The 11,450-nt window shown below is 40.8% G+C and overlaps 1 protein-coding gene across 2 annotated transcripts; it reads left to right on the plus strand.

The window, feature by feature from the left end:
• The first annotated feature begins 77 nt into the window (after window positions 1-77).
• On the plus strand, window positions 78-2,559 carry org (oogenesis-related gene). 2 transcript variants are annotated; one of them, XM_044361088.1, is made up of 6 exons: window positions 78-225; window positions 343-414; window positions 498-717; window positions 1,691-1,857; window positions 2,029-2,139; window positions 2,236-2,559. In XM_044361088.1, exons 1-6 carry the CDS (start codon window positions 157-159, stop codon window positions 2,254-2,256), a joined length of 660 nt encoding a protein of 219 aa, XP_044217023.1. In that variant the 5' UTR covers window positions 78-156; the 3' UTR covers window positions 2,257-2,559. The 2 variants fall into 2 exon arrangements, with proteins under 2 accessions (XP_044217023.1, XP_044217024.1); XM_044361089.1 differs by having other exon boundaries at window positions 135-225; window positions 323-414.
• Window positions 2,560-11,450: the final 8,891 nt, after the last annotated feature.

Below are 11,450 nucleotides of genomic sequence, written 5' to 3' on the forward strand. Positions count from 1 at the left end.
TTGGTTGGCGCCGATTGCCGCAGCTGCGTTTGTCTTCATTGATTGGCTGCACGGCGGCAACTTCAGGGTACATTTTACCCCCAACACCTGCAGTTACTGTAGTCCTTTCAGCTTCATCTCCTCTTGACAGGCCAGCAGGACTTGACCCGCAGCAGGATGACTTGTGAACACCGTGTAGACGCCGTGGAGTTGGAACAGGAGCAGGAGCAGCCCGAAAACACGGAGGTAATGGCGCGCTATCTCAGGACAAAAAGTTTAGTCTTGTGATAGTTTTATCAACATTAAGACGTGTGTGTGGTTGTGTGTCGGTGGTTCGAACCAGTTTTGTGTGGTCACCTGCAGGACCGGGTTGTGAGGAGAGACGGTGTCCTTCGCTCCATGCTGCGCGGCCTCTTCTGGCCGGTCGGCATCGTGGTATGTACGGCAGCTAATGTCGAGTTACATTTAACCTTTTCTTTTTTAGTTTTACACATAACCCTATTATGGCTCTCTCATAGATACGTGCATACCACGGGGTGTGGTGGGTGCTGGGCTTCCGGCAGCCAAAGCAGACAGCTGTGGTCACCCCCGCAGTTACCAGTCCTGCACGCCAGAGCCTCGCCGGCCGCAAGCGCCTGCACCGGGTCACCCGCCTGCTGCTGACCATCCTGCCCCGCTGGGTGCAGGGCGCCCTGGGCTACCCTGTGTCCAGCAGCATCGGGCGCTCCCTCTCTCCAGGTATGAGGGAGGGATGTTTAGGGTTTTCATCACGCTAAGCTTTTCTGTGGCAAGAAGGCCTCTCATGTGGGGTTCCCTCAACAGAGGACTGAATAGAAATTACTAATCTAAGAGGTTGCTGATCATTAAAGTAACTCTGTATCTTCTGTTTTCCAAAGTAAGTGGGGTCTGTCACTCTGCAGTAGAGCTGAAAACATTTTCCCAGCTTGTGTTTAGTTCTAGTACAACACAGTGGATACAAATAAAATAAAAATAAAAACCTTACTCTTATGATCAGGGCTGAAAAGATAATCAAAAACCTTAAATTCACTTGCCTATCTAGCAAATATGCAGTGGCTTGCTTGAGAAAAGCGGCAAACCCTCACAGAACTGATAATTGTAAATTGAACACATAGTTGCAAACTGTAGGGTGACAAAACTAGCAATTGATGCAATTATTTGGGCTATGTGAAACTGTGGGTGTTGTGCTATTTTCAGACATTAAATAAGTGATTAGTTGAGGAAAATAAAACAAGTCAGTTGCAGTCCTGGTGGTCTAGATATTTATCTGTTTAGGTATAGGAAAGGCACAAATTGACTAAACACTAGAGAGGTATACATCAGCCAAAGCTGCACAGTTCTCAATTTATAGTAGCAATAAAGTAGTAATCTGAACAGTCCAGAGAACATTGTCTGGTTTGTTCACTCAAGTACAGCTGTTCATCAGACTGTCTGCCAATAACATTAAGATCTAAAACCATTAACTTTTCAAAGTCTCCTACATTTTATCATGCACTATTAAAACAAAGTTTAATGGAATAAAGATGAATGAAATGCCCCACTTGGGTACTCAGATGTGTTGTCTCCAGTCCATGTGGGTGCATAAGTGTGTTTTTTGTTTTTTTGGGGGGGTTTTTTTCCCCCTACTTTTCCTTTCATTGTCACAATACTCCTGTGGGGTTGCTTAAATCTCTATGAACTTGTTTCCCAACAGAAGTCAGAGTCTCTCCCACTAAACCTTGTGGGAAGGGCAGCAAGAGAAAGCAGGATGAGTTGGATGAGGAGGAGGAAGATGATGACGAAGAAGAGCATCAGACCTGGGTGGAGGCTCTCACACAAGAACTTGATGATGAAGACCCCATGGAGGATCCTGATTATGAGGTTGGTTGCCTGGAGGTTATTCTGTAAACTAGTACATGTTAATGTGCAGACTGATTACTTCAGATCACCTACAATAATGCAAAGTTTCCTTAATGTGAAATTATAAAGCCTAATCACAACATGATGGCTGTACTGGGAACATCAGTCCCCTTAATGCTGACTGTCTTTCAGCCCAGTACTGTAGAGACGGAGAGTGAAGAGTACCGCTCACACAACAACACGGAAAGTGACATTGAGGTTCAGGAGAAGGGTGTGGTCATAATTGAAGACGTGAACACCACGGTAAGACAACTTAAAGCAGCATACTGCTCTAAAAAAAAAAAAAGCAGTGGATAAAGTGGAGTCGACTTGAATTTTTTTTTTTTTTTTTTAAAACAGGATGTTGTGTTGTCCAGCTGAAGGCAACAGAATTGACAGTCAACAAAAGTCCCTACTAATAAACCTTTGTGGGAAGGGCAGCAAGAGAAAGCAGGGTGAGTTGGACGAAGAGCATCAGACCTGGGTGGAGGCTTTCTCACAAGAACTCGCTGATTGATGACCCCGAGGAGGATCCTGATTATGAGGATTACAGGATGTTGAGCCGTCCACTCCAGCTGAAGTCTCTTGCCCTGATGTTTAATGTATAGAGAATATGTTGTGGTGTTAATGTTTTTGTATGTTTATATATTTGGTAATTCAATAAAACTTTGTCCTTTAACTTGACATTGTAGTGACTTTCCACTAGATGGCAGTAACTGTGTTTCTATTCAACTTGGTGCTTAAAGAAGGTGCTGTTAAAGGAAATGAATGTGGTTAAAAGGCTATCGGTATTTTGCATTAGTTTCCCTGAAACCAGATGAGGGTCATGTGAAGTGCTTGAAATATCCGTTTGTTACAATATTGCTCACAACTCAACTTGAGGCTTGTTAGATTTTTACAAGTTTAACTCTAGGGTTATACCTCAATGTTCATGTGCCAACTACAGGAAGCTGCTTTTCAGACATAACTTCTTGCATTAAACCTGGCACTAAAATACATCAGGGTTTTTGTTTGTACTGTGACATTTCATGGGCATATGATCAGTGCCACAAAGATCCAAAACTCTTTTTATGGTGGCTTTAAAGTTAAACTATAAACAGAAGAACATATCTAAATTGTCAAATCTGGTTTCGGGAAGAAGCAGCCTTGCTTTACCAGCGTATGTTTGTGTTTATTTTAAATCTCAAGAATGTAAATTGACTTTACTGAATAATTTGGAGAGCATGTAGCCTAATCTTCATAGTTAATACTAATGTACAAGAGGGCAAACCATCCAAATGACTCAGACCTCCTTCTCATTTACCTAATATGGTTACATTTTAGTCCACCAGCGCCACCATGGAATCGGCTTGTTTTGATTTAACAAGGTTGTATATTTGGCTCCAAAGGGCAGCATGACATTGACACATTTGGTATGGGCCTTTCTTTTTAGATGTAAACATTGTGAGATAGAGATGTCCTAGGCATTTTAAAATGAATTAAACTTTAGAAAAAGCCTCACAGCTCTATTTTAGAAGGCACATGCACAGCTAAAGGCAGCGGCTCCAACTGAGTCTAGTGCACCACACCTAGGATACAAATGATGGACAGTTGAAGACATTTTTAGCCACATTAACCATTGGTCTGTTCAGTGCTTTGGTGTAGAAACGGGTTTCTTCCCCAAAGGATTAAGTTACTCCTTTTGGATGGAGAGTATGTAACCTTATCTTCACCAGAAAAAGACAAAAAACTGCCACTAAATAGCTACACATCTTCATGTTCACCAGAGGTTTTAATTTTTGCAATAACATCTTACATTGGCCTCTTCTGGTTCCCATCTCAGGCCAAACTCTAGATTATCTTTTACCCTGCTATTAAACATTTGGGGCAAAAACATGTAGAATTTTACATTCACCCAACAAATGTCACATATGAATTTTTAACTCTGTCTCTTTTTGTGTTGTCACTCAATTTATACTCTTGTCAGATGTCTGACTTTAAAACTCTTCATGTATGACCTGCAACTTAATGGAAGGAGCGTCGACTTTAAACTATGACAGTGGATCAAACAGTGCTATTTTTGAAGCATGTGACTTTCAGTTGTTTGACCTGAGTTCATCCAAGCAGAAAATGAGTGTTATCACAGAGCTCAGCATCCCACTGGCTCTCTGCTGCAGGTGAGGGGGAAGGCTGCTGCCATGTGGCTCTTATGTGACTTGCGTCAGAAGAGGCTGTTGAATGTAATTTTCTGCTGCCCACAGAGTTGTACCTCTTCTGTGCATCTGCACACACACACTCGCCCTATTCACTGGATTGGCTGCTGAGTGTAGAGCTGTATTTATGGGAGTAGGTGGCAGGCTACTGTGAAGAGCCCCGCAAACCTCTTGAATATGACTGAACCAGTACTCATCCTTGTCCAACAATCAGCACCAACTCTCCCACACTGTGGATGAGATGCTGCCATTCGCTCATTCTTCATTATCGCTGACGGAGGAGAACAGATCATAGTGAGAGATGAGCTAATATTGGTCTTTTGTTTCCCCCTTATGAGTCAGGCTGTGCACAAATTATTTTTTGCAGTTTGTCCAGTTTTAGATGCACATTGCACACGTCAAAGTGAAGGGGAGAGAGGCTGAAGGAAGCTCTTATCAAACTAAAATGGTGGTGAGCTGTTATTACCCAGGAAGTTTAAAGGGGAACTACATCAAGTTTATGCCTAAATGTCATGAGGAGTAGCTTACTATTCAGCCTGTGAAAACAGATGCTTTTTCAAGCTGAAAAAGTTTGGCTTGAAGACTAAAAAAAAAAAAGAAGACAGAAAGTCTGTGTGACCAACTGGAAGGCCTAATGAACAGATGCTATTAGTTGCATTATGGGAAATGTAGGATCCAGTTATACTTGATATAGATGTTTCTTTCTTGTTTTTTGCAATTTAAGGACTTCTTGTTCATTTTGGCTGTTTTCAAGATTAAGATTAAGCTTTCAATCTTAATTATCTGATAATTCAAAATTAGAGGCAAGTGACAAATCACATACAAGCTTTTTGTGTTGGTGAGAATCTGCTTGTGACCTCTGTTACTTTTTGTTAATTTGGTTTCCCTTGTATAGTGCATGTTGTCCTGATTTTTTTTTTTTTTTAACTTTTGAGAAGTTAAAAATCATTTATGTCGCTGCCTTGTTACAAACTTTATAAGTATCAACAGCTTGTTTACTGCTGGTCTTCTGTACAGTGCTGTCTGTCTTCTGTACAGTGCTGTCTGTCTTAATATGTCCGCTCCCCAGGAGTTGATCTCATCCCTTCAGTGATGAGATCAACTCCTGTATAAATGGTAAATAATTCAGTCGCTGGCACGAAAATCCAGCTGCCCTGAATTAATTCCTGAAAACACTTGAGGTTGTTTTGACAGTGAACTTTGTGCCTTCCTTTTTTCTTTTCCTCTCAGATGTTTTTCACCCCCTCATACTTGGGTGCAAAGGCAGCCACCAGCTTACTGAAGCAGCAGAGAGCACATTGGTGTGAATTAGATGCTTGATGTCTCTGTGTGTGTGTGTGTGTGTGTGTGTGTGTGTGTGTGGGAAGGGCAAAAGCAGCAGTGAGCAGCAGTGAGAGTTGGATACAGAACAGGAACTGATGGTCTCTGGGGGTTCTCATGGCTGTCTGAACGTTTGAAGGGTAGACTGCTCAGTCGAGGCAGAGATAGAGAGCATCGACCTCTATCTCTGCTTTTTGTAGCCAGCTGGAGATCGCTTTTTAAGCCAGAAGCTCTGTCTTTGCCTTTCAACTGCAAGGTGAAAACACGTTGTCTGGAAGGGGGCTATAAATTTCATGCTCGGTCCCAGGTGTGATATAGAACAAAGGCAGTCTCATGCGGTGGATCTAGCGGTGGTCTTGTTGTTCTTTAATGGATGGTTGCATGCAGAGAGATTTGTTGAGGTGATCAGGTCAGATGTAGGTACTGATGTTGCAGGCAGCAGGCGCTTTCATACTACGTCACAGTTTGTGACTTACTCCAGATTCATGTGAGAAACACGCGTGTTGATGCAGCACAGATTGTTGTAAAATCTCTCTGACAAACACACACACACACACACACACACACACACACACACACACACACACACACGCATACACCCAGAGGTTTGACACACTGCAGAGCCTCAACTTGGTGATATGGGCTTATTGTCACCTTGAATGAATGGCAGCAGGTGCAGCTGCTCCCCAGCCCCCAAGTCTGACCTGCAGGCTATTATCTGCCGCATTACAATGTGACTCTGTAATGTCAGCCAACAAAAGCGCTCAAACTCACTCCCTTGCCTCTTACTTTTCCGATGTAACCTTCTTTTTGCACAAACATGCTCATACGCCGCTCCCCCAGCACAGTCACGCAGCGTGTTTCACTTTACCTCCAGCCTAATGCCCAGCTGTCCCCGTAGATTTCAAGAGCATCCATCATCTTCAGAGAAGTGGAGCAGGAAAGGAGGCATGAAAAATGAAGCGGACAGACGCAGCCTTCAGTTAGTCATACACTTTGATGAAGCTGAGGAGGACAGCAGGGGCTCTCAAAAGTTTCAGAGCAAAAAGAAAAATGTTTGGAAGTCAGATTTTGTGCTATAGATGTTGATGTAAGTGATGTTTAGGAACAAGTTTTAGGAAGAAGACAGAATTGAGTGCATTTATTTCCGTTTTAATTTGTTATAGCAGGATTTTTCATTTTCTTAATCAATGATTTTATAGAATAAATGTTTGCCTCGGTTATCACAGGCCAGTCTATCCTCAAGGTCCCCCTGAGCTGCCAGGCATCATCACCTCAGTATCTCATCTGGACGAGTGTGTTTTGTGTCTCAGCGTGCTCCTTGATCAATCCAGCAGGATTTAAAGGCTTTGCGTGCTATCTGTGCTGTGATTGTCCTTGTCTGTCCGGAGGTCGGTAACACATCCAATTCACTGAGACAACCAGCAAACTGTGCAGGGCCCTCAAAGTGTGCAAAGTCAGTCCCCCGCTGATGCCGGTAAGCAAATCCATTCACACATTTATGATGCTATTCTGGGCCATCGTCCAGAGACTGATGATCGACATAACAATGCAGACAGACAGAGAGAGACGGTGAGAGTGGGCAGCATGTAGTGTATCAATTCAGGAACAATCAGGAGCTGAAGTGCAGATGAATTTGTTCAAACCAGCTGGGGGATTTCTGTGACTTTCTGAGAAGCCAGTCTGAATGAGAAGGAGGGTTGGTCAGGTCAAAAGTCTAAAAGCTGTCTGACTGAGTGCTGCAAGATCACAAGATGAAGCAGCAGTAGTAGTAGTACTTTGTGCTTTGATTAAAGGTTCTCTTCATGTGTTTTTGAAGTTTTCAGTCAGGTTTTCACTACTGTTTAAATTGATCTCATAGCTGAAATATGTAACATTTGGCACATTGTTGCCCTCTGGTGGAGTTGTGGAAAATTGTTTGGAAACCTCTTGTTCATTAGAATGAGCCATGACAGAACTTGCTTAGTAAAGTCTGATTCTGCTGTTTTCAGACCTCTGAACCACCGACTACATCTCTGATTTGTTCAGAGATTCATAGAGTATACAGTATAATGAATAAAGTTTAATAAAGTGAGACAATATGGCAGTTCAGTCTGATTATCAGACACATTCTGCTGGGCTTTCAGTATTTTAAAAATGTGAAACATGCACCTCAGTTCAGTTCAGCTATGTGATAAACAGAGATTGTCTCCAACATTAAATGTGCTGGGTTTTGTGTTCTATCATACAAATGGATAATGAAAACCTTTTGGTACCAGATTTAAGCCGCTGACTTTAAAAAAAAAAAAGGAATTTAAATTGAAATATGTACTGCGTAATTATTTGAAGCTTATAAGTGCAGCACACTTTAACTTACAACAAACCAATCAACTCAGATGACATGTCATGTTCACTTAATCTGTTGGTGTGTTAATCGTGAATACTGAGCAGCACTGTAAGCTGCTTTGGATAATAATGTCTGCCAAAGGTTGCAAATGTAAATGTGAAATTCTTGATATTCAAATTTATATTGAACACTTTCAGACAGAAGAAGTTTATTGTTCTACAGTTTTCACTAAAGGTATAAAATCTTCTACCTTTCTCTGTGATGCATGTGTTTTTTATTTTATAAAGAATTTTTTATGGACAAAGTCTTTATAATTTGAAGGTAGAAGTATGAAAATAAGTACAATGGAGTAAAATATAGTATATTTGTCAAATGCATTGATAAAAATGTCTTGTATTGCACTATGAAGTACTTTGAAGTATAAAAATGCGTGTCATGTCATGAGTCAGAGTGAGATAAAGTCTCAAAGTCAAAGCTTCAAAAGTATAAAATCCTCTAACCTGAAAAAAAAAAATGTCAGCACTTCAAAACTGGACTGACAGCAGGTGCAGCTTTTGAATAAATACACTTGGGTACTTTTCACCTTGTGGTATCAATATCTACAGCAGTGGTTGTGCCTGTGTTCATGCTTCTAGCCTCTAGATTTCCATTTCTCTGCAGGTTTTCAGCTCAAACATTCACTTCATCGGCTCATTTTGCTGAGTAACATACTGTACTTTCAGGAAGAGGGAATAGATCAGTGAAATCAACTGGTGTGTTGTTTTTTCATGAGTTTACATGCAGGTGAGCTCTCATCTCATCACAGCAGAGATGTGAAAACTGCAGTTGTTGTTTGTTTGACCAAAAAAAATCTGTTTTTAGAGAAGCTGCTGCTCTAAAAGATCTAAAAAGTCTGATCAGAACATGGTTGGTTTTAGATGAAAACAAAACATCTTGGTTCAGTCAAGCAAATAGACCCTCTGTGCTCTCAGCTACATGACACAGTACATGCAGTTTGTAAAGTGTGACTGGTACTGTGGCCCAGCACAGCGCTGCCAGTCAACCATAGCGGTGTCTTTTCCTGTTTTTAAGAAATGGGAGCAGGGGATTTATATTCCTTGAGTGATGATTGGAAGGCAGCTGCTCCCTCCGCTGCTGCCAACAGTTCACCACCTGTTCACATATTGTTGAGGCAGATGATTGAGACTACTTCCCATCACAGATCATTCACAAACATTAAATACACTGCAAGATTTGTCTTTCTAGTAACATGAACAGAAGTTAGCTGCCGTTGAAATTGCATCAAATTACTTAATACATTATGTAGTGAAAGTTTGAATCAACAAATGATTTAAGCTTTGGATTAGTTTAGATTTAAACTACCTGTTGTCAGACTTACTAGCACAGTAGATTGTGTTAAAACATGCAGAATCTAGTGAGGTAAATGATTGAGGTAATAGCAACAGTTAACTCAATAAGTCTTGATTCAGATTTTCTGTTCGTTATTTTGCCTAAAAGAAAACAGGAAGGTATTCATGCATTGAATAAATATTCAGATAATTTACTTAAATGAAATCGGTGTAAAAATACACATCACAACTATAAGTGACATTCCAAATAAGTAAAAGTAAGAAAAATTTATTCAAAACATCAAAAGTAAAAGTACTTATCATGCAGAGTGGATCCTATCAGTGGTATGTTCTTATATATTATTGATCTGTTACTGATGAAGCATTAAAATATTAATAGTAGAATTAAAGCAACATTTTGATGTTGAAGCAGGTCGAGGCAGAACAAGTTCAAACTACTTATTTCACTGATTGGTAGTTTAATAAATGCATCAGATTTTGTAAAGTGAACATATTATTTTGGATGTAAAATGCACATGAATAGTTCACCCACACTGATGTTTTCACCTCCAAGTCACCACCAAGTTGCCTGATTACATCTTTTCTCAGGACAGTGCAGATGTGTACAAACTGAGCTTGACTGACACCTCCTTCACTCTTCTGTTGATTTTGTTGTAGCTTCCAACTTAGTCTGTTATTATATTCTCATTCATACATAGAGAAATCACTTTTTCCTGCGTAGCTCAACCCAACTTTCACCTGAATAGAGGTCTAATTAGCAACAGTCATTGAAAACACCTGTGTGAGAGTGTGCAGAGCCTGTAATTTGGCTGTCAAAGTATAGCTGTCAAGATAATCCAGAGGAGTAAAAAGTACATTATTCCCCTCTGAAATGTAGTGGAATAATACAATTTAGTACAGTTAAAGTACCTCAAGATTGTACTTCAATATTGAACTTGAGTAAATGAACTCTGGTGCAGAAAGGAAATATACGGTAAAAGAACAATTATTTTGGAGAAACCGCTTTATGGAGTTTGTAAGTCTCCCTCTAGACTTAAATAGTTGAACTATGCAACTTAAATTACAGTATTGGATCCTGAAAATACCTCTGAAGAACATATTTCAATCTCAGATGTGAGAAATAATGATTACCCCTGTTGTCTTTAATCTCTAATGTTTAAATCCGTTTGACAGTGACCTTTTTTCATGTATAATGAAGTGTAGAGTGGAGACCAGCTGGTTCTTTGATGTGATTTCTGGATTGTGATATTCTTGCCTCATTTCCAAAGGACACACTTCTTACATATTTTTACTCTTGATCACACCAGGGTGTTTTTAGGCCATCAACAGCTTGAATCGTTGAAAATCCCCATTTTCCTGCTCCCAGTGAATACCATCTGTTGCAACAAAGAGACTAATACCAATTACCAGCTGTCCAATTAACCCAGATTTCTTTTTGCTGTTTCTTGCTCTGGTGGTGAAAGCATTTGTGTTACTCGGGTAGAGATGTTATTGATGATGCTGCTGCAGAATGTAGGACAGATAAATAAAAGGAGGCTGAACATCCGCTACACAGGATTTTGCTGGTGCTTCAGATTTACTGGCTTTGACAACAGTATTCATTTTGCAGTAAGGTAACCTGATGTATCTTAGGGACATTACACGTTCTTGTAGCCCTGTGTGTCCTGGATATTGAGGCTGTTTTTGGGGATGTTGTTCTCTGTGGCTCACTGTCTGCTGGAGTTTTGTCATGTTTTTACCCCGCAGCTCCATGTATTCCTGCACTTTTTGAGAATGTGCCAGACTCAGCTGAGTGACAGCGGTGATAACATGCAGAGTGAATGTTAAGCTTCCTCTTAGTCACAGGGAGACCTTGCAGACACACACTCACACACACACTCACACACACACTCACACACACACACACACATACACACACACACACACACACACACACACACACACACACACACACACACAGTCAAATCCAAAACCTGCGTCTTTGATGTGCCCAGTGGCACAAATGAGATTTGTCATCTTTTCAGACAGAATTACTGCAGTCCTTGTTCAGAGTTTCTCTCCACACACACACACACACACACACACACACACACACACACACACACACACACACACACACACACACACACACCAAAGGTAAAGGTACATGCTCCGTGGCTGCGAGAGTGTAGTTTGTTGGACACTTTCCTATCAGTGATTCAGCTCATTTCAAATATGAATTTCCCTTATGGCTGCAGAGCAAACAATGACACAGAGACAAGATTTTGCAATAGATTTTGACTCGAATGGGTGTATGTAAGATGTAGATCACTGGGTTTGTGCTCATACGTGTGTTTTATTGATTAAAGTTCTATATTAATGTGTCCTGCAGATCTCCTCAGGCTGCTG

The sequence above is a fragment of the Thunnus albacares genome, chromosome 9 (genome assembly GCF_914725855.1).
Source record: "Thunnus albacares chromosome 9, fThuAlb1.1, whole genome shotgun sequence".
Lineage (NCBI taxonomy): Eukaryota > Metazoa > Chordata > Actinopteri > Scombriformes > Scombridae > Thunnus > Thunnus albacares.